The 27,401-nt window shown below is 38.1% G+C and overlaps 2 protein-coding genes across 2 annotated transcripts in view; one reads left to right on the top strand and one right to left on the bottom strand.

Annotated features, from left to right (window-relative positions):
• Positions 1-27,401, bottom strand: part of LOC127525802 (PWWP domain-containing DNA repair factor 3B-like) — a 202,652-nt gene that overhangs the window by 74,692 nt on the left and 100,559 nt on the right. The gene's annotated exons all lie outside the window — the stretch shown is intronic.
• LOC114650847 (deoxycytidylate deaminase-like) overlaps positions 1-27,401 on the top strand; it is a 62,953-nt gene that overhangs the window by 13,321 nt on the left and 22,231 nt on the right. The window contains exons 2-3 of the mRNA XM_028800739.2: positions 12,867-13,110; positions 21,377-21,488. Of these exons, the coding sequence (XP_028656572.1) occupies positions 13,067-13,110; positions 21,377-21,488 (156 nt within the window). The 5' untranslated portion in view covers positions 12,867-13,066. The remainder of the gene's footprint in view (positions 1-12,866; positions 13,111-21,376; positions 21,489-27,401) is intronic.

A 27,401-nucleotide genomic window follows, 5' to 3' on the forward strand; every position in this document is an offset into this window, starting at 1 on the left:
ATGTTTACAGTATATAGCAATAAGCATAAATGCAATGATGTGCAGTGCAACTCTCCAATAAAAAACACTGTTACAGTAATATTCATGGAAAAGTTGGTCTATGTTGCTTAAAAAGAAAATATTCAACCAAGAACATGATGAATACCTGTTACATCAAAAATCTATAATAATAAGAAAACACAAAAAAAGAAATGTATTCCTTTGGATGAAAAAACACAAAATTTAGAACTCGAGTACTGAAGTTCTGGAAATTAATGGAAAGATTACAATAAAAAAATTCTTTGCATAATATATAGATATTTTAGAGCAGGTTATATAAATCTTTATTCAAAAGTACCAGCTTCTAATTTTTTTTTAAATCCATTCAGAACTGCAAAACAATGTCTAAAGACATTGATAAGGAAATCCATATTACTAACCGAGAATGGTAAACCGGATGGACGCAGGGACATCCGGCCATGGGCCGTAGCCGCAAAAGACGTACTGCGCAAGCGCCTCCACAAAATCCCGCTTCCAAGCAACGGAAACCGGATGCAAAGCAACATAAAATAAGAAATGAGGCGCCCATAGCACACAGAAAAAAGGAGTCAGACGCAAAACGAAACACACACAAAGAAGAGAATTGAGACCCACGACACACAAATGAGGCAACGCCCCCTAGCACAAAAAAAAAGAAGTCAGACGCGAGCGCCACACAAACCCATTGGACACAAAACGGGACAGACTACGGACATAGCACACGAAACATACACAAAAAGCAGGATTCGGACCCACGACCACATTAACATAAATAAGAAATGAGACACAAAGCACCATTACTAAACGAACCGTCCGTATTAAATATACGTCATCTGAACACATTCAAATTATGCAGCATAGGTCGATCTCATTACACTGATGCACTATTAACCGTTCAACCACAGAAAAGGCTCCATATTAACAGTGAGTGCGATCCTCCTTATTACTTATCCATATTTATAACGCTGAAGAACAAACAAGTCATGAATTCACGCTCACGGGTACAAAACGATACGGCTCGAGTGACGGGACCAAACACACGAACCCGCATGAAAAAAAAACAATACATGTGGGTCGACTAACCGACATACAAAAACGGGCAAGGCTCAATACAAACAATGACCGCCGTAAACTGCAACGGGCTTCTCACACAGCACAGGCAAATCGATTACGGCTCCAGAATAGCACGTCCCAATTCCTGCACATACAACGACGCGCCTCTCAAACGGCACAGACAAAACATTCACATCAAGGACATCAACGACAGACACCTGCTAAACGATTGCGCCAGTTTGCTGACAACGCGTTCAATAATGAGTCCACTATTCATGAAAATTCATTGGGATTAATGAATGTCATTTGCAATCATTGTCATTCACTTAACTTCCCTGAAGAAACAACTGGCAATACAAGTAATGAATTTACACGTTATTGTCAAAAGGGTCAAATTTGACTGCCTCCTTTACATTCATATCCTACATATCTACAGAAGCTTCTAACTGACGAGGTACCTGAAAGTAAAAACTTTATGAACTGCATTACATCCTACAATAGTTCATTTGCTTCTGCATCTAATGGCATCCACTCACTTACTCAACACCATTGATAAACTTCTACAAACGTTGATGATTAATAATATTCCCTTTGGAGGAAAGGTACTTTTATTAGGAGGAGATTTTACACAGTGCTTAGCTATTGTTTCACATGTCATGCGCTCGGCTATTCTTCAGTCCACCTTAAAATACGCAGACAATTCGCATTGCTTTCAAAAGATTTACGGAGATATTTGGAACAACAATCTCATTACACCAAATACCCCTTTTAACACAACAAACTATATTCTGTCCAAAAAATATTAATGTTGATCACATTAATAACCAGGTCATTTCATTACTTCCTGGAGTGGCACAGCTCTTTCTAAGCTCTGACAAAGTTGACTCTGATGACGACAATGACCATCTTAATTTCCCCTTAGAATATTTGAACACTATTAACCCAGCCGGATTACCACAACACAATCTTAGCCTTAAAAATGGAACAATAATCATGCTATTAAGAAACCTTAACACTAAACAAGGTTTATGCAATGGTACACGTTTAGTCGTCAACACCATGCCACACAATGTTATTAAAGCAAAACTTCTTACAGAATCACATGCTAACAATACTGTTCTAATTCCTACAATTACCTTACAACTTCTGACCTGGAATTACCTTTTACACTTAAACGGCGACAGTTCCCCATTAGACCTGCCTTGACCATGACCATCAACAAATCACAAGGACAAACCATAGACAAAGTTAGCATCTACCTCTCTGAGCCCGTTTTTGGACATGGACAACTTTATTTGCTTCCTATTTGCTTCATCTACACCTTCAAACTATGCTATATCTCATTCATACATCACGCTCTTTGTAAATTCACAACACCAGGGGTTGGCGAGCGAAGCGAGCAGGGGGCAGAGCCCCCTAGTAACTGAAGAAGAGATAGCTGACTCTATTGTGAAAATGAAGAACTCTGATGAGATAATGACAGAATTTTATAAACTATTTTAAAAAGAACTACGGTATCTCCTTTTGTTCTTAATGTTTTCAAGGAATGTTTAGAACCTGGAATCCTTCCCCTTACTATGACACAAGGATTAATCACACTCATTCCAAAAAATTAAAAAGATTTGCAATTTACCAATGAGTATCATTCTACTTGTTTATTAAATAATTATAATAAAATACTACGTCATAACTACAGTATGCCAAAAAACATATTCTGTGCTCTGTTATTGATGAGACACATTTGGGCCTTATGAAGAACAGATGTATTGCAAATAATATTTGACAGGTATTAAACCTTTTGGATTATTCTAATTTCATTAATGATTATTAATTGTTTTAAGAATTCTACAAAGAATGATTCGTTGGAACACATTTTTATTTTTCCATCATTTAAAAAAATGTTTTGGGAATAATTTTTGTTAAGACTATCAACACCTTATATAGAAATGAAATATGATACCTCCCTTTGATCTGAGCTACTTTGTGTGAATAAGACGCAGTTCTCCTAGCTCTCCCTATCTATTTTTGTTAGTAGCTCAGCTACTTACTAGGTTCATTTTTATAAAGAAATTCATTTTGTTGATAAGCAATTTATTATTAGTCAAATGGCATATGACACAACATTGCTTTTAAAAACATGCATTACACAAACTTCAAAAGCTATTGACACTATTCTAGTATTTTTGAGACATTTTGCCTTTTCCATCACAATACTGTAAAAAAATGTGAGCTAATGGCAATTAAACAATGTAATGATGAACCCATATGTGATAGGGCAGCCAAAAATCAGGTTTCTTATTTGGGAATTATAATTACAAAAATGTAGATAATAAATGTATCTTAAAATGTAGCCCATTAATTGACAAACCACAAGATTCAATTAATGGCTCCAAAGGTGTATCCCTAAAGGAAGAACTTTGTTGGCTATGGCTGGGGTAAATCACCTCTGCAAATCAACTGAAAAAATGCTTTTTGTTTTTGTACGGAAAAAACAAAACTCATTATATTTAGAATTTGGTAATCATGAATTCCACTGACAGGCAGTTTGAATTTTCTTGATTTTTTTTCTCTGAATTATACCTTTAAAAATTAGATGGATTAGGCCATTTCTTGCTAACCCCAAATTTATGTGGAGTTTCATTCCAAATTTTATTTTTCCCAAAATGGGCGGTGTACCCTTTTAATTGATATATAACTATAATACTAATAAGATACCTTGTAGACTAACTAATTTTCATAAGCAGATTATTTTAGCTTGGTGGGTACAATATCGCTACTATTTACTATTTGCTATTTACTATATTAGCACTTAAACATAAGTAACATGACAGTTATAATTGTATACTAACCCTCACTTATTCTGTTTTTCTTCTCGGTACTCAAATGTGGCACTTGGTGCCATGGCCCACCTGCCAAGTTGTTTTGCCTGCCTCAGGAAAAGTCATCCCAGATGGAGGATCGCATGAATCGTGGGAAAGAGGGGTCCTTTCATCGGATTGGCTGGCCCAGCACTGTTTCAGCCATGGAATGGCCAAATGGGGGAGGCAGCTTGAAGGATGAGGTCTCCAGGACTCTACACAAATCCAAATCTTATCATGGGATATATCATCTACTGTTAAATTCTGCTCTGTACTTCTAAAATTTATATTTTTTATTTCTTATTATATTGAGGAATTGTTCTGTTCTGTGTACTGCATTGTATTGTATTGACCCCCTTCTTTTGACACCCACTGCACGCCCAACCTACCTGGAAAGGGGTCTCTCTCTGAACTGCCTTTCCCAAGGTTTCTTCCATTTTTTCCCTACAAGGTTTTTTTGGGAGTTTTTCCTTGTCTTCTTAGAGAGTCAAGGCTGGGGGGCTGTCAAGAGGCAGGGCCTGTTAAAGCCCATTGCGGCACTTCCTGTGTGATTTTGGGCTATACAAAAATAAACTGTATTGTATTGTATTTGTATTTGTTATTTTGCCAGGCATTTCCCATGACACGAAAAAAACAGGAAGGTTTAGTAGGTGTATCAGGCTGCAGCATTGTAGACTGAAATAAAGCTCCACCAGTACTAGCAGAATTTCAAAAGATAAATGGACCCAAAATTAATTGGAACAAAAGTGTGCTTTTTCCAGTGAATTCTCTTGCAAACAACATCAGATTGGACACCATCCCTTTTATCATAGCGCATCAGTTTAAATACCTAGGGGTCAACATCACAAGTAAATATAAAGCTCTCTCAACAAAATTTTGCTGTTTGAATGGACAAAATTAAACAAGATTTGTATAGATGGTCTCTCCTCCATCTTACTTTAGCAGGGAGAATTAACACTATTGGGATGAATATTCTCCCTAAGCAATTGTTTCTATTTCAAAACATCTCCATATACATTAACAAATCATTTTTTTAAGAAATTAGATTCAGTCATAACTTCACTTATTTGTAATTTGAAATATCCATCCATCCAAAGGACGACCCTACAATGACCTAATACAGAAGGTGGAATGGCTCTACCTAATTTTCAGTTTTATTACTGGGCGGCAAACATACAAGCTATAAAAATCTGGACACTGACACAAATAGATGAACACACACTAGCTTGGTCTGCAATAGAAATGAAATCCTGCAGTACTCCTTTATATTCCTTGCTTTGTACCCCAGTAAATACAAGTTATCATAAATATACTAACAACCCAATTGTCCTTCATTCACTTAGAATATGGAACCAATGTAGGAAGCACTTCAAGATAGAGAAGCTTTTCTCTGTGGCACCTCTACATGATAACCACCTTTTTCCACCCTCACAAACTTACAGTTTTTAATGACTGGAAAATGTATGGGATTAAATCATTTAGAGATTTGTATATAATGTATTTGCTTCCTATCCACAATTACAATCCAAATTTAGTTTCCCATCAACACATGTTTTGCGTGTATTCCAAATTAACATCATTCTGAACAAAACTTTTTAAATGCCTATCAGACAGCCTTGGTGTCAAAATCTCTCCTAATCCACTAACAGCTGTGTTTGGTGTACTTCCAGATGGGCTTAAAGTGGAGCAGGACAAACTAACTGTAATTGCCTTTACTTCACTAATGGAACGTAGACTTATCCAGCTCAAATGGAAGAATCCTAGCCCACCTCTTTTATGTCAGTGGGTAACTGATATTATATACTATTTAAAATTGGAAAAAATCAAATTCTCACTTAGAGGATCTATTAAAAACTTTTTTTAAAACCTGGCAGGATCTAATCTATAACATTTTAGAATAAGCATTTATATTGGGGAGAAAGACTCCTGTCTCTCTTTACTACTCTCAAAAGTTTTACTCCGGCTGTTGGTCTTCGCCCTTTCTCATGGGTGGAGGTTGATTTGAATTTAGTTTTGTTAACTTTGACTTGATTGTATGGAATGTTACATGCTTTTAATACATTCAAATAAAAAAAGAGAAATAAAGAGTCCCAGTTCAGGTCTAACTACATTTGGCTTTGAAAATGTGTTTGTCTGAATATTGTAATAACTGGAATTGACTCACAGAAGTAGATGCTCACTCTGCCACCTCTGTTTATCACAGGTTGGGCCTGGTTTCAGTGTGAACAATTCATGTGCCTTAACAGTCAAATACAATAAACCCCCTTTAAATTACCCTTTTTATTAATAAGAACTTGGGGTTCCTTTTGACAACAGGGTTCTCTCTAAAGAGAATAAAAAATGCACTAATGACCTACTAAGTAAACACAAAATGTTGCATATAACTTATTATATATAATAAGGTATATATATTATAAGAATAAACTATTATAATAAAATCATCACTTCCACAATCTTAAATAAAAGAATAAAATATCAACTATGAGTTTCACAATCACAGAACACCTATCTTTGAGACACTCCAGACTTACTTAAAACCACCCCACATTTTAATCAATCCATTCCACAGTGTGTCTAAAATACACTTCACTCTCTCACACATCCACACACAAACCAATTAAAACCAAAATTCCCTTCTTCAGTGAAAGTTGGGATGTTCCCTTCATGGAATCTTGCTGTCCATCCTTAAAATTTTAACTTCACTTAAGACATCCTGGCATCCCTGAATGTCCAATCTGTGATCACCTTAGTCCAAAGTAATTTAAGATGATCAATTCCACAGCTGTAGTTAAAAATCACTCAGCACTAAAATCTCTGATTGTCTGGAAGCCTCAGTTCAGCCAGATCACTTTATCATACATCTCTTTGACAGCTTCAGATTCAAATAACGTGTCCTTCACCCTCAGAACTTGCAACCCATCCTTAAATATTCTCCTTCAGCAAGGAATATTATATGCAGCTGTCACAAAAACGAGACATACACAGATAAAGGGTTGGGGCAGCCACCCGTATAATATGGTATCCTGGCTGCAAAGTCGTTTTCTTAGCAAATAACAGCACTGATGTGCATACAATTGAGTCCAGAACAAGACTGAGGAATTAGGAAAAAAGGCAGGGTTTTAAAGGGGAAAACAGGAAGTGAGGTCATAAGGATCAGGCTCGTGTTTTTTATCCATTGGTTCGAGCCCGGACGTGACGTCAGAGGGGCCGGAGCCAGTAAGGTCTCCTTCAATTGGCTCGGTCCCGGAAATGATGTCAAGAGAGCCAGATGGAATCTCCCAGGAATGGTCTGCAGGCAAGAGAGAAAAAGAGTCAGTGCACTCTGCGACATCCCGGCATGCCTCAGAATTGCCGTCACTCAAGCCCTTTAGCTGCCTCCCATGCGCACGTGTGTGACACAGCATAATTACTTCAATTACTCAATCAGTCTGTCAGCCAGATCAACAAGTTCTTTACACTATCCTCTTCCTGAAAATGAAAAACTCTTTCTCGAGTCTTCCTAATAAAACACATAATCAGTCATCCATAATGGTGGCCTCCATGACCACAGAGGGGTCGGGACTGTAGTGCCTCTGAAGAAGTTAGAATCATATTAGAATTGTTCTCAGCAGTGGGAAATGTCAAAACTGAGGACTTCTCTATAGATGAAATAATAGGCCAGCCTGGAATCATTTGTGCAACAGGTAACACAGTTGAAACAGTCTCATTAGCAGGAACATACTGAGCTGATACTGATTCCACAACAGGCACAGCTAACAAAACTAGAACTATCTCATCAGTGGGAACAGACTGAGTTGAAGCCATTTCCACAATAGGAACAGCAGGTGGCACTTTGGCAAGCATAGCAAATCAATTAGCAATTCAACTACGTCTGTTGCTAGATTCTGGTAGCCCACCACCTCTCTTCCTCTCCGGTTATATCCTTCCAGCTGTTGAGGAGGGAAGCCTGTCCAGTTCATAGTGCTGAGGGCCTGTTGTGCCTGAAATTGTAGAAGAAACATTAAATTCAAATAACCATTTGTTTTGTAACATAGGCTGCTTTAGTCATATTTTTAAGGGACACCTCAATCTGCTAGTAACAACAAGCCAAATCAAGTGTACTAAAGCACTTGGCACTAGCCAAATGGTCTAAAGCATTAGTAATCCTTGGCAATGGATAAGCATCCTTCCTTGTAACATCATTTAACATCATTTAACCTGCAATAGTCTACACAAAAGCAAAGGCCTCCTTTCTTTTTATACACAGAAACCAAAGGGGCAACCCAAGAACTAACAGATAGCTGAATAATTCTCGGTTCTTGCACAGGTGATGGAGGTGATGAGGTACCTATCTAGGTGCCATTTTTAACAGGTTTGCTGTACCTATATCAATCTTATGTAAAACCAGGTGGGTTTTCCCCAAGTCAGCATCAGTCCTACTAAACACCGAAAAAATAGCATGTAAAAGCTTTCTGATAGCTTGTATCTCATATATTCCAAACCCCTTTTTCTCACAGTCCTAACTCTACAACCATATAATTAATAGTCCAATCAGAGCTTCTGTCACACTGCCCTACCTCAGCTGCCACCCTACTTCCAACCAAGGGTCATCCCTTGTCTCACTGCCATTGAACTATCAGTGGCATTTATCACTCTTAATAGCTAACAATCCCTTCTATACCATAAAGACCAATCTTGCATCCATAACATCCCCATGATCAAATAAAGAAAACTCAAGCATGCCTTCAATATTCTTTTTAATCTCCTTCATTACAGCCAAAGATAAGCACTTCAGTCCTAGGGGGAACACCACCCTCATACACCGTCACTGACAAAAGATGACCTTGATCCTATAAAAATTGTAGAGGAAGCTTCTTGCCCAACACACTGAAATGTCTGCATTAAAAATTAAACTTATTTAAATTAATAACTGTTCCAAATGCTTGCAAAAAAATCGGTCCCCAATAAAACCTCTTTGGATGCAATATCAGCAGCTAGAAATTTCACAACCTATGCCAATACTTCAAACTGACAAACTGTTCCCTAAAATATATGTTTCATATCCATTTGCCACCCATTCTTCATAATTAATAAGCTTAGACCCACCCCCAGGTAGCCTCCAAGTAAAATGTCTGAGAAACAACTCTTGTGCCACTGTATCAATCAATAAAGGGAAAGCTGTTCCACCAACTTTAGCTACAACATGCACACCTGTTCCATTCTTCCAACCAGAAGATACTGTCTTCAGCCCAAACTTTAAAATAAGGGGATTGTCAATATGCTTCCCCTACCGGCCCCCATTGGTTTCCCAATAAATAAAAGCAGTCTTTCATAATGTACCTATTGCACCCACATTCCTAACACAGTATATCAGAGGCTTTTCCTCAAACAGTCAAAGTTCTTTCCTGATTAGAGTGTTCAAAAAGCTTAATCCCCTTGATAGGCTTTAATGTCCTCTGAATGTATTAAACAGTAATTTAAAGAGACTTTATTTATAAGACTTTTAGTTCATATGTCCTAAAGTCTTGTTCCTTTTCCAAGGTGCTCACTTCAGCAATATGTAACTGAACACACACATCTGTCCTTGCAAAATTAGCAATAAAGTTGTCTTTACTTAAAAGTTCTTAGGTAGCAAAATCAACTGATGGAAACACTTTATCAACCAAATGTCTTAAGGCATTATCAAACTCTCTGACAACTTCTTGGGGATATCGCTTCCTGGATGAAACAAACCCTATTCAACTCATTGCTCTCACAGGATTTTAAACACTTTGTCATGGCTGCTTTACGTTTTTGAAAATTTAAGTTTATCCTTTGTAGTATACCCACTATTTATAACTCTTGTTCTCCCACACAGCAAAAGACACAGGGATTTAAGTTTCAGACCTTCATCCATTCACCTCAACTGCCACTTCAAACTGTTCTGACCAACCAGACAACTCTCAAGCCATACTATTAAAAGTCTCAGGTAAAACAACTGGCCAGGCCTGCTTCCAAATACACATACCTGAGAAGCATAATTTTCTCTTTTTTAAATTATTATTGATCTATCCCACTTCTGCCATCAGTGTAATAATTGGTATTACCCGACAGAAGCAGATACTCACTGTCTCACTGTCTCACTCGCAACCCCTGAAGATTTTTTTTTTTTTTTTTTCTCCAGCCCTCTGGAGTTTTTTGTTTTGTTTTTTTTTTTTGTCCTCCTTGGCCATCAGACCTTACTTTATTCTTTGTTAATTAGTATTGCCTAATTTTTATATTTTTTCTTTTTTCTTTCTTCATCTTGTAAAGCACTTTGAGCTACATCATTTGTATGAAAATGTGCTATATAAATAAATATTGTTGTTGTTGTTCATTTAAGACACCCTGGTGTCCTGGGTGGTCTAATCTGTGATCACCTTAGTCCAAAATAATTTAAGAGAATCAGTCCCACAGCTGTACCTAAAAGTCACTCAGTCCCAAAATCTCTAATCACCTTGAAGCCTTCACTCAGCCAGACCAGTTGTTTTGTACATCGCTTTCTCAGCTTCAGATTACTTCAGACTTGAATATTCACTTTCAACAAGGAGCATCATCTGCATCTGTGTGATTAATTGTAGTAATTAATCAATCAGTCTATCAGCTACTATACATCAACATGTTCATTACAGTACTTAAATTGTGATAAATTAAGCATTTTCTTGTTGCAACAATAGTGCAACAATTGGGTAAGACTTAGTTAACTGATTTGAAAGTTTGAGCATTCTCTGTTTTTATTTGCTTCATCAAAGAGACAGAAGACATTTTGTTTTATATATTTTGTAACTGCGTGAAGTTTGTTAGAGATTTGTTCACACCACCGTGGTACTGTTTGTACAGGCAGGCTTAAGCCACAGCCATGCACACTACCGTTTCAATCACTCATGCTGACTGCTGAGAATCTGTTTTGCTGATGGGTGCATCTATCAATGTGTAAAAGAAGAAAACACTGTAGGCAAAATATACAAGCTGAACTAATCTCTCTCAAGCAAAAGCTGAAACGATAAACTAATCTGTAATTGTATGGAGTATTTCTCTATCTGTTTTAAGGGTAGGCAACGGGAAAGTGAGGGTTGCTTGTGGCAGGACAGATAATAATCTGGTTTGGGTTTAAATTCTTTTGTTCTGTACTTTTTGTTCATTTTTGATTCTTTTTGTTTATCAAAATATTTACCTTTGCTAATTATTTGGATAATTCTGTGTTTTTTTACTAGTTTTGTGTATTATTTAATTTCCTTGTGATTATGCTTGTTCTATTATGTTCCATGTGTTTTATGGGTGGTTCCACCTGTCCATCTATATCAAGAGACTACCCTCAACCATATAAAGGCCGAGGAAACACACAGTCCCTTCTGGTACTTTGTGTGTGGTGCTGTTGGTGAGTTCTTGTGATTATTGTTTGTTTATTATTGATTGTTTGAATTTTTGACTTCTCTTTCTGGATTTGTGTTTTTGGGACTTTTTTTGCCTTGGATTGCTTTTTTTTTAAAGCAACTTCTTCTTGGTCTTTTGGGCTCTTCAGAGCTTCTCATGCTGCAGAGCCTTTCTGAAAATATATCTTATTTTATAAAGATTTTTGTCTGCCCTTTATGTTTTACAAGCTGAAGGTTGATCCTTCCACTTGTCAAGCTTTTTCCAACAGTTTTTGGGACTTTGTGCTAAGAAACACCGTAGTTCGTGACACTCTAAGCCCATTTATCCATGGCAGGGGTTGATGGAGCCTATCCCAGCAATGAACAGGTGCAGGCAGGAACAACACTTTGACAGGGCACTACCTGTTGCAGATTGAAGACACACACACACACACACACACACACACACACACCAGGGGACAGTTTAGCAATGCCAATTCACCTAACCTGCATATTTATGAACTGTGGGAGAAAACCAGAGCAAACCCATACAGAGAACACACAGGGCACTACCCTTGGACTCCTTAAGGCAGCAGCACTACCATTGTGTCATGGTGCCCCTAATTAGTTGAATATTAACATATATACTGTACATTATACATTAAGTGCAATCTTAAAAAACTGATGAAAAAATACTTATTATCTGAGATTTATTTTAGTAACAATGTGCATCCTTTGATGTGGAGTTCACTCCTGGCAAACCCTTAAACTCTGTCCATGGTATTAAGGTATCCTTGGACTATTCCACCTCTGTCACCAGAAAATAAGAAACTGCACTCTCTCCAGACAGTTGCCTGCTTTTGCTTGTTAGTACTATCCTTGCGACATCTTCCTTCTCCCACAAACAGGACTTGAAGTAGGCAAGCGGGCAGTACACACTAGTACAGTGTCCTGACTTTATTCCATTTTTCACATAAATAGTAGCATAGTGCCAGCTGTGACCTCCAAGTGGGACCAACCAGTGTTTTCCAAAGGGAGAAGGGAGGATGCCATCCCACCCTGATCTATAAAGAAATCTTGTCAAATTTACAACACATTCTGGAAGAGAAGCAAGACACCTACAAAAACAAAGAGTACTGGCACTTTCTTGTTTCCACTTCAGGCACTGCTCACTCTCAAAGGCTCAAGACTCCTCAGAGTCAAATCCCGTAAGCAGCACAGTGCAAATCAAGTAAAGTTTACTGCCCAGTGTACTCAGTTGACAATAAAACATTACCAATAGAAGACACACATAAAACAACATGCAGCATACATAAAAACACGCACACACACACGCACACGCACGCACACACACACACACACACACACACACACACACATATATATATATATATATATATATATATATATATATATATATATATATATATATATATATGGCAAAGTGTAATTAATTTATGACGTCACTCGGACTTATTGTTCATTGTGTAGTTTATGGTTTTATTCACTTCTCAATGCGGTGTTGTTTTAAATTGCGACTTTCGTTATTTTTAGACAAGCACGCCCCTTTAAAAGTTTTTTTTTTCAGGCGTGGTTTCGCTTCATCTGTGTGATGTTCTCCCTTCTCACCTGCCTTCTCACAAGCCTTCAAGAAACTGACGAAATTACTTAGGGAAGAAACTAGTGAGGTGTGTGAGTGTACGTTATATCCTGCTGTTCGCTGTAAAGAAAGTGGCCCAAGACCTGCACCTGTGGACATCTTCGAGTTGTGGAAAAAACGAAAATAAAATGAACACAGACGACAGTTCCGACACCTCCTCCGGGGGTAAAAGGTATTTTATGGTTTTTGATTAAAATCTTATGCAGTGTGGGCTATAAGTGTTGTGCAATTTTTATTATATTAAAAAAATCAAATTTGTCTCTTTGTTATACAGTTTAATACTCTTCTGGCATTACGCAACTATTTGAATATGACATTTTCTGTGTTATTATTTGTAATATCACTACAATGTATAAAATACTTACTTACACCTGTATTGTATTGTTAAATGAATACAGTACACTTATAATTTAAAAAAATCCAGAGGACGTCAGTTTCTCTTTGTAGGGTAGTGAAAAACGAGTGCAGCACTCCATCCAGCTAACAAGAGCACAATTTCAGGAAAGCACAGTGGATTTTTTATAACAATTTGTAGTGTCTGTTCATTGCTATGACTTGAATTAGAGAGAAGGATTTCAACGTCTGACTTTTATCACTGTGCCAGTTTGCGCAGCGATGGACAGTTCTGCCCAGTTACGTTTGCAAAAGCAAGTTTCACCAAGCTGGTGAAGTAAACTAAATGGATGAGCAGTTCTTTCATTTGACCCATTAGCGTTTTTAGAGTGACCAGAAATCCAGTTTTTAAGACATAGACTATTAATCTCGACGATTTGAAAAATTAAGAAATTGATAAAATTGCCAGGGATTTTGTTCTGCTCATTGCTAGGAAACGCGGAGGAGTTAGAAAAGCCTGCATGTCACATTTGAGAGGGCAGAGCCGCGTTAACACCAGGTCTTAAGTGCAAATGATGCCCAAACGAAAGTGTACATCTACAGAAGATAATTATTAATTAATATTAATAACAACAAAAACAAAAAAATCCTATAGGGTGACCATATTTTTGGCTTTCCAATAGGGGTGATGCCTCCCAAGTAATTAATCTTAATTGCTTTTTCCTGATGATGAATCTGAACAGTTTAAACTTCTTAGTTTTTAATCAAACTTAATCGGCTGAATTATTTATGCTTCCCTAGGCAAAATGAGAAAAAAGATAGCTCAGTTTTAAATTAGCTTTATTTTCTTTTTCATACAAGCACGTCTTAAAATCAGAGGAAAAAGAAAACAAGTTATCATCATCATAACTCAGAGGAAGTTTTCACGGGTTACAAAATTCATCTATTTTAAAACATAATGAAACAAATCAAACGTTGGTATTCCCTGTGGCTGCAAACTTTACCTGCTAATCAGCCCCTCAGGTACTTCTTGTGATGCTTAGCACCATCACGACCTGCATTTGCAGTATTCTGTTTCACATGGTCTCACAAAACAGTCTGTCACTTTTACTGAGCTCTCTCCCTTAACAGCAGTTGGTGCGTTTTAGAGTGAACAAGAGCTTCTCGGTCACTTGCACCTGACAGATCTATCTTCCCAAATGTTGCGCCGAATCGGAAACGCATATCTTTTTTAACTGACTTATTTAAGTCGCACAACGAAATGGGAAATGATGGCGAAAAAGAAGAGATTAAAGTATTTATTTTCATTGTCTGTAAATTTACACTTTAATTTGTGCATCTTTGTCACTTATGTCTGGAGTCCTAGCATAAGCCGGCTCTGTCTTGTCTTCTGGCTCTAAATTCACAACACGCGCGCTTGCTGTTCTCGCTTCCTCACAGTAATAATTTACGCCGCATTCCCGCTCAAAACATAAAACGGTAATGCGTGGAATAAAGTAAAATATGCTGTCGTATGCTTGTGCGAGTAACCATCAAAACGAAATCACGGATAATTTTAAGAACTTCGTAAATCCTATCCACACCAATTTTTTGTTCGGGATAAAGAGCAGTGGTTCATCAGTGGGCAGCATGTTGGCGCAGTGGTAGCGCTGTTGCCTCGCAGTTCGTCCCGTGTTCACTTCATGTGTCCTCCCTGCGTGGAGTTTGCATGTTCTCCCAGTGTCTGTATGGGAAGCGTGGGTTTCCTCCGGGTGCTCCAGTTTTCTCCTTGCAATCCGGGGACATGTTTGGTGGACTGATTCTAAATTGCTTGGTATGTGTGCATGCCCTGCGGTGGATCACGGGGTTCTGCTGGAGACAATCCCAGCCAACACAGGGCGCAAGACAGGAAACAAACCCCGGGCAGGGCGCCAGTCCACTGCAGTCTACTGTATACCTTTATAGTAAATAACTTTTTTTTTCATTTCAATACATTACAATAGAAGTGAACGTTTAACCATAACCCGAAATCCATTCTCTAAACACCCCAATCGTTAAACCATCAGAAAATGTTTTCAGGATCAAATACCACTAAACAGTCTGTATTAATAAAGTAACAACAACCAATAGCAAACGTGTTGTATCATTTAATTATATGCATTGAAAAGAATTAAATGTTTAAGGAAATTATGGCACGTTTTCTGGTGCAGAAGTATGCTTTTGTGGTGTATGTCCTACAGGTGTGCCAGCTTATCCAATATCATAAATCAGCTTCCATTCGTTCAACACACCATCAGCACGCGGGGAAAAATAAGTCTGCTAACTTTATTTTTTTTCTCTACTGTGCAAAGGTATATGGGTCACCAGGAACTATATGGTAAAGAGGCGTTTCCTTATGCAAATATCGTAACTTCTGTGTTACTGAAACAGAGCTTTACCCTTTAACATTTTACTGTTGTTGTTTGCTTTCGCTATTTAACAGTTTTACACTGTAAAATGATCCATTATTAAAATTTAATTTTCAGTGTGGTTTCGAGCTTTACACAATGATTCGAAAGTTGTATTCACGGTCTGTTCAGCTGGGAACGTGTCCGTGGCAAATGAAAGAGTCAGCGACTTTACTAAGCTCATATTAAAAGAGCGCTCATCAGGAAATATGCCAGACACCTTTATGAGTGGCTGGCGCAGTGGTAGCGCTGCTGCCTCGCAGAAAGGAGACTCGGGTACGCTTGCGTTCCTTGCGTGGAGTTTGCATGTTATCCCCGTGTTTGCATGGGTTTCCTCTGGGTGCTCCGGTTTCCTCCCACAGTCCAAAGACATGCAGGTTAGGTGCATTGGCGATCCTAAATTGTCCCCAGTATGTGCTTGGTGTATGTGTATGTGTGTGTCCTGCGGTGGGTTGGCCCTGGATTTGTTCCTGCCTTGCGCCCTGTGCTGGCTGGGATTGGCTGCAGCAGACCCTGTGACCCTGTGTTAGGATACAGCTGGTTGGAAAATGACTGACTGACCTTTATGAGACCAGCTAATGCAGGGTGTTGCAACTGCAAGCGTTTAGTCAAATCGCAAGGTTAAGCATTACAATATTTATAGATTAATAGAGCATACCCGCCTTGACAAGCGTCCCATTAATGGACATGAGGTCGCAAAAAGACAGAAGCAATCATTAATACTTTAATTGCATTGCATTCTGTTGCAACAGCTTTAAAAGCACCTGAAGATATATAATACTTTATAATTTACTGTGGCTTTACAACTGACTGCAGCAATCATGGTACAATCAAATAACCTGTGTTTTGAAACCCAAAATATGGTCACCCGAGTTTAACATAAGCCATCAAACTCCATGCTGAGGGGATCTCAAAAGGTGTTATATTCGACTGAGACGAGGCATTTCCCCAAAGCCCAAATAATAAAGTAATTAAATCCTGTTTCATTTTTTAGGGAGAATAGCAGGCTGGTCTGACTGAGTTTCTGGGGATTTTAAACAACACCACTGTCAGTCATGGATTTGCAAACATTATGTAAAAGAAAGCTATCACTGAAATTTGAAGGCAAATACATGTAGTGTGATGGGGTTTTTACATGAACATGTTCTAGAAATATAAAATTCCTTATTAGTCAATATATCTATAAATATTGTCATGATTATACTACTCCCTATCCTAAGTCCACTTTCCCAAGGGTAACACAAAATTTTCAAACCTGGCTGTTAAGTACAGTATATCTGGCACCTTGACTCTTTTGGGATGGTAGCCACTGCTGTGTTTACTGCAGGAGGACTTGGATTTGTAGCTTTCTGGCCCAGATCTATTGAACCATTTGATGTGACCACTGTAGGGATTATGCATGGTGGCTGGTGTGCTTGAACTCAGAGTGACAGCTAGTTGGTGTGGATCTGCTTCTCATCTGGTGCAGCTGCAAGGTCAGTCTTACCCTTGTATGGAGCAGCAAATTGATCCTGGTGTGAAATGACCATCCTCCCAAAGGGAGGACAGCTAAACTCAGTAGAATACACCCCCCCACCCCCCCCACCCCCCACCCCCAAACACACACACACACACTTTCCAGCACCTGGCAAGGGCTATCCCAGGGATTCTCCAGTTTAGGAGACCGGCCTTTCTTCTATTTGGGGCTATTCACCCAGATTGCTAGCTGAGAATCATTGTCCCTGCATACAAAATTCATGTCTTTTCTGGGTGATTCGGGTCTCCTGTAATTGTGTCCTGGCAAACTCATGTGTGAATCAATTATGCTTCTTTAGTTGTTTAGTGTATTCTGAAACTGGGTGCTCCCATATTTGTCCAGGAAGAAGCCCTGGAGCTGTTGGAGTCCACAGTTCTGGACCAAGCTTCAGAAGAGAGGACATGCAGTTAGAAGATTCCTGCACTACAGAGCAAAACACAATCAAAATTGAATTAGAATGTGGGCCCCAGTTGCACTGATCTTGCCCTTTAACTAGCCCCAGTTGTGTGATTAAAGTGCACATTAGGCACTCAGCTAGTTCATCGCTTTGAGGGTGAAGTGGTGTGGTGCAAGTTTTCCTGGTGCCAGGTTTTGTGCACACAGCCTAGGAGGCTTGGCTTTCAAAATGTTGTCCTTGGTCTGAGTGTAACTCCATCGGCACTCCATACCCACTAATCATCCCCTCAATTAAAGCTTCTGCCACCATTTCCACCTCCTGGTCTAGCAGTGGGTAAACCTCCAGACATTTTGTGAAATAGTCCATTGCTACTAGAACATAGTGGCTGCCGTGGGTGGACCATGGGAAGGGCCCCAGTGTATCCACTCCCAGCCACTCCCTAAGCACCCCTACAGTACTTGATAATTGCTGGAGGGGCACAATAAATTGTCTCAGAGGTCCTGTCTTTGCGGTGCAGAAGTTGCTGCAGTGACAGAAGTCTTCTACTTCATGTTGAGAAAGGCCCCAATAAAAATATATCAGTGGTTTTTTATGCAACTTACCTATATATACTGTATAATACACAGAGATTACTGCAGTAGGCACTACCACAGGAAATGTTACAGGAAGCTTGTGATTGGTGTTCAATTATATTGCAAAGATTAATAATTACAGTACTGATTCAAATTTAATTTAATTAAAATTAAATTAAATTAAACCTTGCTATGAATAATTACTTTGTATTGGTTGAAGAACCTAAAAGCAAAATTGCCTCATCATAATATGGACTTAATAAATTTCTACTAACAAGAAACATTCAAAATTATAAATCAGATTATCTCAATCAGACCTGCCACCCTGAAATCATTTCTCTGTAATACAGTATATGCTCAACAACAGCAGCTTACTTACAGTATATTACATAATCTGAATTACTGAGACCTCCACAACTCTGCAGCGTTTTCCATTTTCTCAGTATTTTTCTTATAGAGTACACATCTCACAGAAAATGTATAATGTCAAATGTTATTTGTCTTGCAAGCTTAATAAGTACATATTGTGACCATTGCTCTCAGTTCTTTAAAAAACAAGGGGGCTCCGCCCCCTGCTCGCTTCGCTCGCCTACCCCCGGCGTTTTGAACCCGTGCCTGCTGGGCAGCTACGTGTCCGGATGACGCACGTTTAATACGACCTGCTGTCCATGTGCGTGGCCCCCTTGTTCAACCTGTTTATGACGTTTTACTTTGCTTTCTACTCTGTCTTTAATTTCTGACCTAGCTTTATTCCGGTTTTGTTTCAATGGCACTGGGTCCGTGGTGATTATATGTAAAGGAGGCAGTCTAATTTTACCCTTTTGACAACTACGTGTAAATTCATTATTTGTATTGCCAGTTGTTTCTTCTGGGAAGTTAAGTGAATGACAATGATTGCAAATGACATTCATTAATCCCAATGAATTTTCCTCAATAGTGGACTCATTATTGAAGGCGTTGTCAGCCAACTGGCGTAAGCATTTAGCAGGTGTCTGGCGTTGATGTCCGCGACGGGCATGTTTTGCTTGTGGCGTTTGACTGACGCGCTGTTGCATGTACATTATTTGTGACGCGCTATTTTGTATTTTTAATTGATTTGCCACCACTTTGCGAAATAAGGAGGATCGCACTCACTGTTAATATGTAGCCTTTTCTGCAGTTGAACGGTTAATAGTGCTATATTGTAAGGAGATCCACCTATGCTCACACCTATGCTGCGTAGTGTGAAGGTGTTCAGATGACGTATGTTTAATATGGACGTTTCCTTTAGAAATGTGGTTTAGGGTGTCACTTCTTATTGGGGGGGGGGGGGGGGGGGGGTTGAGGATTGTTGTTGCGCGAGCGTCTTCTTTCTTTTTGTGTCCCATGGGCTTGACACCTATGCCGACACCCATGCTGCCTAGTGTGAAGGTGTCGACGTTCACTTTAGAATATGTGGCTTTGGGTGTCACTTCTTATGGATGTGTGGGGGGGATTGTTGTTGCGCGAGCGTCTTCTTTCTTTTTGTGTTCCTGTGTCTTGTTTGAATCCCCCTCTTTGTTTGTGTCCCGTCCCTTGCTTGTAGGGTCTGTGGGGTGGTTTTGTGTTCTTTTTTATTGTCTTCCATGGGCTTGTTGAATCCCCCTCTTGGTGTGTGTCCCGTCCCGTGCCTGTAGGGGGGGGTGGTCGTGCCTTGCCGTTGTGCGCTCGTCTGTTCTTTTTTTTTGTTGTGTTTAGTTTCGTGTGCAATGTGTTTTGTGCTTTGCCCGCGGTTGAGTACTTTTTTATGTGCCTTTTCCTTTTTTCGGTGCTTGTGTGACTCCTTTTTGTATGTGCTCACTCCTTTTTTCTGTGGTCTTGTCCGCCACTCGCGGCCCCTCATCCGCCTTTGTCGCCCTCTTTTGTCCGCCTTTCTCCGACTCTCGCGGACTGTTTTTGCGCCTGCGCCTCTCGCGGACCCTCATCCGCCTCTCTCGCCCTCTTTTGTCCGCCTTTCTCGGCTCCTCAGCCGACTCTCGCGGACTCTTTTTGCGCCTGCGCAGTACGTCTTTTTGCAGCTACGGCCCATGGCCGGATGTGCCTGCGTCCATCATCCGGTTTAGCATTCTCGGTTAGTAATATAGATAAAGTAATGTTTTGATTTGATACATTTTTTTCATGTAGTATAATCAGTTCCAGAGTGATTTATTGTCACAATTCAGCTCTTTTAGGTATGCTTGAATGACACACATCTACTGTCCAGCAATGGTAAACTCTCCTCCATAGGTGACATGGAATAGAAGAGTGTACAATAGGCCTAAAGTAGCTCTAGCCCAGGTGCCCTCAGTTCCAGAGTCTGCATTATTCACAGCAGCATCCTATCCACACTCTGTCAGTGTTATATCTTAGCCAGGGTTCCTCCCCTGGCTGGGTTTAAAGTCTTGTTTTCTTCATTTTTTGGTTCAATGTTGAGTCCTTGAGGTAAGTTAACATTACTTTTTTGTTTATTGTCTAATTTGTTGTCTCTGGCCATGATATATTCCATGTGTTTTGTCGGTAGTCCCCAATCTTTGCCAGGAACTGCCCTCCATCCTATCAGTCTGGAGGGTCTCCCACAGTTCCTGGTGATTGATGTCAGATGTGCTAGGGAGCGGCAAGTTTACTTGTGTTTTTGTTGTGCTTATGCTTACCATAATTTTCTCGATTTTTGACCTTCTGCTCTGTTTTTCGCTTTTGATTGCCTTTGCTGGCAGCTACTCCTTTATGCCTTTTGTGTTCTTTGGAGCTTCACAGTGTAACAGCATTTTGAGAGAACAAAACTTTTTAAAGACCCTAGACTTGCCCTTCTATCTAGATGGATTGTGATAGGAAATAAAATGATATTTTTGGAAGTGTTTTTGGGACTCCTACTCATAAGTTTGCTTGTATTGTGTAGTACTATGCATTTGTGGTGTTTTCTGGGATTCAATTACTTGTGATTTTAATCAAGTTTGGGGCTCAAATATGTGCAAAGTTAATTATAGTTAATTGTGTTCACGTGGTGATTTCTCAAGTCAGAAGAAGGTTCTATGGTATAATGAGAACAAAACTGAGCTAACCAACAGGTATAGATTTTCCCAATTAAATTTTTAATATGAACTAACAATATTTTACAGGTGCCTTTTCGTACAAGGCTCTTATTCTGAGACAGATCTGAATGTTCTGTCACTGGTAAACTTGTGGCTTATGTTTTCTAGGATTAAAACAAATCCTGCTTGTGAAGGGCAAAAAAAAATTCCAAGGAATGAAGAATATTTTATGGCAGTTGCTGTTCTGTCAAAGCTAAGGAGCAGAGATCCTAATACCCAGGTAGGGTTGAAACCACGTTGATTCAATTTTGATTGATTTCTTCAGGGTTGCCATGGTCATGGAAATCATGGAATGGTTTTGCAAAATAATTAATATCATTTAATCTTTGAAAAAGTCATATAATATTTTAAATCTGTCAAAAATTATTATACTAACTCTATTATGTATGTAAGAGCCAAATCTTTCAATTAATTTTAATAGTAAATTTACAAAAGTTTTTGATTAATTTGAATAGAATGTAAGTTTCACATAGGAAATGGAAGATAATGTTCACTCCCTATAAGCTAACAGTTTAATGGAATGTTCTTAATACTCTGCTCTATTTCTATATTTAAACAATAGAATGATTTCAGACTGATTTTCTGACTGTTATGTACAGTATGTAGATCAAACACAGGTTCTAGTGTATGTGATAACAGATGGAAACTTTATGAAATTTATTCTAGACACTTAAGCCATAAACAGAACATTGCAGGCAATAACTTTTTACTTTTTTGTGTATGTATTATCAAATGTTTCTTTTTAATTTCACTAAAACATTTAAAATGAAGACACTTGGACTGTGGAGTTTTTATGCACACATTGTGTTCATGAGTCATACTAACTGCTGGAATGCCTTTCTGGGTAGCTGTATTTTGAACCACAGTATTCTGAGCAATTTGAAAACCATTGACAAGTGCAGCTACAATGTAGTTTTGTTTGCAAGTTAGCAAACTATTAAAAGGCAACTGCGACATTGTTCCTAACATTACACTTTAGTGTTGCACTACCTGACCCTTTAGCAGGAATTTTATTCTAAGCCATTAACTACCTTAGCACCAATGTCAAAATGCCAAGTAAATTGGTTTTGTTAACCTCTGCTTAGCAGATGAAAAATTCAAGCTGTGACTCCCAACATGTTGTAAGGCATTACATACAGGAATAGCATTGATGTGAAAAATACAGAGTATTTTAGTAACAGTGCATCTGTTTGGGGCAGCATAGGGAGGGGTCAGCCACAAGTTGCCTGAAACAACAAAGGAGAGCCAATGCAAACAATTCCCAATACACTGTCACACATGCGTGCATGGGAGGCAGTCTAAGGGCTTAAGTTACTTAAGAGTAAACTGACTGTTGACGAATGGTACTAATGCCTTTTCTCCCTCTGCCACAGACCACCAGCAGGAAAGCCCAGCTAAGACTCCACCCACTTCCTATGCTGTGACACGCCCTCCTGCAGACCTCACTTCTGCCCGAGTTCCCACCCTTTCCTGTCCTGCACCTATAAGCCCCTGAGCACTCCAACCTCCTGATCAGTCACTATTTTGACTCAGTCCTTTATGATCACTCAGTCTCAAAGTTCATTTTGTTTGTTATCAACAATATACGGGGTGGATCCCCCCAAACCATTATCAATTTTCTCTGTTGATTCCACAACACAAATTCCAAGAATGGTCAAAGACAGAGCAAAGGGGTCAAAAATCCAAAATATCATGAAAAAGCATAATAGAATTCACCAAATACAGTAAAAAAAAAACACAAGGTACTGCTAGTGAAGTGAAAAAGTGTATTGTACTACACATGGAGAAGGTGTGAGAATAAAAATAAAAAATCACTAATTTAGTAATATCAGTTGGCCTAATATGCACAGCTCCACATTGTCTGGCCATTTTATGGCTTGCTTTAAAGGAAGTTGAGTAACCAATGCAGTTGCAGTTTTTTGTAAGGAAATGGATTTTACTTGTAATTCTTCTTTTACTAAGGATACACACATAGTCCATGTGTGTGAATATATGTGTAAGTAGCTAATATTGATTATAACTATCTGGTCAATCGTTTTCTAAAGCACATATCCAGTTCAGGGTCACGGAGATGACCTTGCAGCCATAATGTTACTTTAGATTACAATGTCAATTCAACTAAGACATAATTTTATTTTTTATAGTGCCAGCCTGTACTCTTTGACATTATTTAAAGAATTGGTAGATATTGAGTATGTACAATTAACATAATTTTCTAAAATACTGGAAAATAGGTGATTTGCATAAGAAGATAGTCTAAAATTGTACTGAAAAACAAATCCTACACTGAAAATTTCATATGATATTTTTATTTTAAAGCACTAAAAATCAAAATGAGTTTTTATGTGACATTTGTTTTTAATTAGAAGAGTGTTTTATTAGTTTCTTCACACAGATAAATTATACCCAAGCCATTTTAATAGTATGGTATTCCTTAATGAACTCTGTTTCCCAAAATGAAACCAAAAATGGCTGCTTTAATACATTTTACAACTTCAGCACCTTAAGCAACTTGGAGAGCAGAGATCAGAGCAGATGAATAAGTGCTTCACAATTATGGACAAAGTTTTTTGGACAGGTTTGGCTTAAATCTCTGTCTAATTATTGTGATAATCACTAATTAGATAAACTATGCTGGGATCTTGTTAGTTCATGATTTGTTCCCAGTCTGCGTTTTACTGACCACAAGTACAAGAATTAAAGATATTTAACAAATGAGAGGAGACAATTCAGCCTATGGAGCTTGTTTGTTTAACTAGTAGCTTAGATATCCCAATACCTCTTCCAGATTCTTCTTAAAGGTTGTCAAGGTTTCTGCTTTAACTACATGACTCGGCAGTTTCAGATTGCCCCAACTGTTTGTGTAAAAGAAGTGCTTTTTGGCTACAGTCCTAAATGCACTTCCCCTTAATTTCCACTGGTGTGATCCATATTTAAGCTGAAAGAAGTTTGCTGAATCTACAGTATCAATGACTGTAAGCATTTTGAAGATCTGGATTAATTTCTCACATAGCATCCTGTCCTTGAGACTAAACTGAGTATATCAGAGTACGGCATGTCCCTAAGTCCTAGGGTGCACTTGGTTGCTCTCCTCTGCACAGCTTCAAGTGCTACTGTGTCATTTTTGTAGCATGGTGTCCAGAACTGCACACAATACTCCAGATGTGGTCTTACTAGTAAAGTATCGTTTACACTGCAAACATTGAAGCCTAAATAAGTGAAAAGTTTTAAAACCAATCCATTAAATCTTGGTTTCCTCGTTGTAGGATTTATTGACTTATAGAGAATTTTGTATTCAAGATTATTTTGCTTATTTTAAAAAATCTTGTCAAGTAAAATTTACTTATCCTATTGTCAGATTAATTTTTTGCTAATAAAATACCTGTTTTGCTTTTATTAACCAAACAAATCTGCCAATGGGTAAGCAAAATTTACTTGGCAAAATTTCTCAAGGGCTACTCCCATAGGGCTTCTTCCTAACATACAGGCTTACATCAAACTCCTACACCATCATCATAATGCTGAATAACAGAGCATACATAGCACCTGCAATAGTGTATCATTCACATTTACCATTCGTGCATTCATATCGTCAAATGCTAATGTATAATCTGATGTTACGGAAAGATTTATCACTTGCAACATATTACATTTATTTTTAAAATGTACAATGAGGTCTCTTCACACATTTGTATATCTAATAACATTTTTGAGGAGATTTTCTGACTGTAGATGGTTCATTGTAAACAGAAGTTTACTCTCTGTCGGATCAAGTTAATGAAAGCACCTCTGATATTTGCAGTTTAAAATCACTATTTTGAGTGTCGCCTTCATGAGGTTTTGGATTGGTTTAGAAATGTTATACTCGGTGAGCCATCTAATTGTTCCCACCCATTTTTAAGCAAAATTCACTCATGGTTATCTCCAGATGCGGCTTCAGCAAGACTACAATTGGGCTAACTGGCTGGCTAAACATCACCACGTAAGTTGAACAGGATGATCGTTCAGAAAGCAGGCCAACACCAACTACTGTATATGTTCCCTCTCTCTCAATTTAAACTAGAAGCTATGTATAAATACATAGTAAAGACATAAACACTAAGAATATAAAATAACAAATTAAGATATTTTGAAATAGATCACAATTTAAACAGTTACAGTAAAGCTCCCCCCATACCCTCACAATCTTAGTAATTCATACCCATTACGATACAACATTTTTGCAGTTTTTCTGCATTCTTTGACAAATCATACATTTAACGCATGTCCCCACACCCTACCAATGGAAAAGTCTTGTTAGAAAAAGTTTGTGTCGATACACATAATTTCTAGCTTGATTGCAAAAGCCTTTTTCAATCCAATTCTTGAACTGAAGTTAAAGTTAATGAATGAGGCAGTCACTCAATGTACTGTACTGTATCTCCAAGATACACAAAAACTGGAAAGTAACAAACATGTTCCAATGAAAGTCCACTGTCAGCATATTATCCAAATTAATCGCTGCTGGCATCTCACCGGTAAAGAAAAACAACATCATTCCTTCAAAGATGATAACTTTCATTGGTCAGATCCCACCTTGCCGGTATCTTTCGGCTGGTGATCATCCATTTGTATGCTGATTATCCTTCTTTCTCTCCTGTGTCTATCCATGTGACTCTTTTATTTATTTTACTTTTCATTATTGTGGCAACTCTAGACTCCGACTCATCCACTATTGCCAGGAAGACGTGTGATCAATCCTTACTGCCACCACCCCACACCTTACATAAAGAAGAGATATTTCACAGAGACTATAAATACATAGCAATACACAGAGCAGAATAATGTATGTAATAGCTATGTAACTGTATTAACAACATTGTGTCAACATAAACCCCTAGATCCTTTTCACTGGTTGCTCCCTATAGCTCAGTGATGTATTTTGTTGGCTTCGTGTATTACTTTGCACTTTTCTACAACTTCAAAGCAGAGGAACAAACCTAAAATATGAAAAAATGCATGACACTTTAAGGCACTAAGATTATGATGGATAGTTCCTAAACGGGGGGCTTAATAAATACAGAACATTCACTTTATTGTTGAGAGTTTTCTGTTATTTTTCCATAATAGTTCAGTGATATTTTGCACATATCATGTGAGGAGGAGCATTTTTACAAGACTGAAAGTAACACTGAATAACTCATTCATTTTCCAAACCTGATTACTCCAGATGCTGAGACATATGCTTGCTGCACTGACACAAAACAGTAATCAACTCAAAACAGGTTGTGCCACCATAACACGATATGCTCACATTCACGCCTACACTCTTTCACAACAGTCAGCCAACACTATGGGAGATGTAGGAGAAAACCGCAGTGTTCATTCAAAGCTACACTACGTACAAATGATGAAAATGTCCAGACTCAGATATTGTGGATTTAGTCTTTGGACAGTATTGCACTAGTTAGTAATGTTCTGACTGTTCAACAGTTTAAATAGGTCTTTGCTGTTTAACATTTTAAGCACATTATATTTAAGCTTAATTTAAGGTGTTGGTTGATTTCTGTACATTTCTGATTGAGCTTGCTACTCAACACCTTTCATTCATGACACTTCTTTCTGATTTGGCATGTAATTTGTACATGTTTAGTTCAGAAAATATTGTCATAATAGAGCTTTTCAAAATGTACAGAATATTTTACTTTTAGTTTTGCTTAGTGTTTTTTTTAATCTATATTTTAATTTTGAAAAATTGTTTTAAAATATCTGACTTCCTTTTTCTAGCCTTTATATAGCTTTGTGGATTTATGGCTAGCCCTTTATAAATGTTATTTTGTATACTGCATTATACGCATTTTATTGTAGAATTTTTGGCTTACAAATCTGTGTGAAAGGCACTAAAATTTTTGACTGATTGGAAATCATTGTCAACTTGAATATTTGGAAATTGAAATACTATACATGATCTTCTTATTTTTTTTAATGCATATCATGTTTAATGAAGCCACAGTCTAACTTGTGCTCAGAAATTGGTCATTTAAGTTGTTTTTCTAATCTTGTTTGGCTCAAAAGCACCTTGTGTTGGTACTCATTTTCAAAGGTGTGTTAAATATTCATATAGTAAAGATGATTGCTATATAGATTACAAAAT

The sequence above is a fragment of the Erpetoichthys calabaricus genome, chromosome 4 (assembly GCF_900747795.2).
Source record: "Erpetoichthys calabaricus chromosome 4, fErpCal1.3, whole genome shotgun sequence".
NCBI classification, from domain to species: domain Eukaryota; kingdom Metazoa; phylum Chordata; class Cladistia; order Polypteriformes; family Polypteridae; genus Erpetoichthys; species Erpetoichthys calabaricus.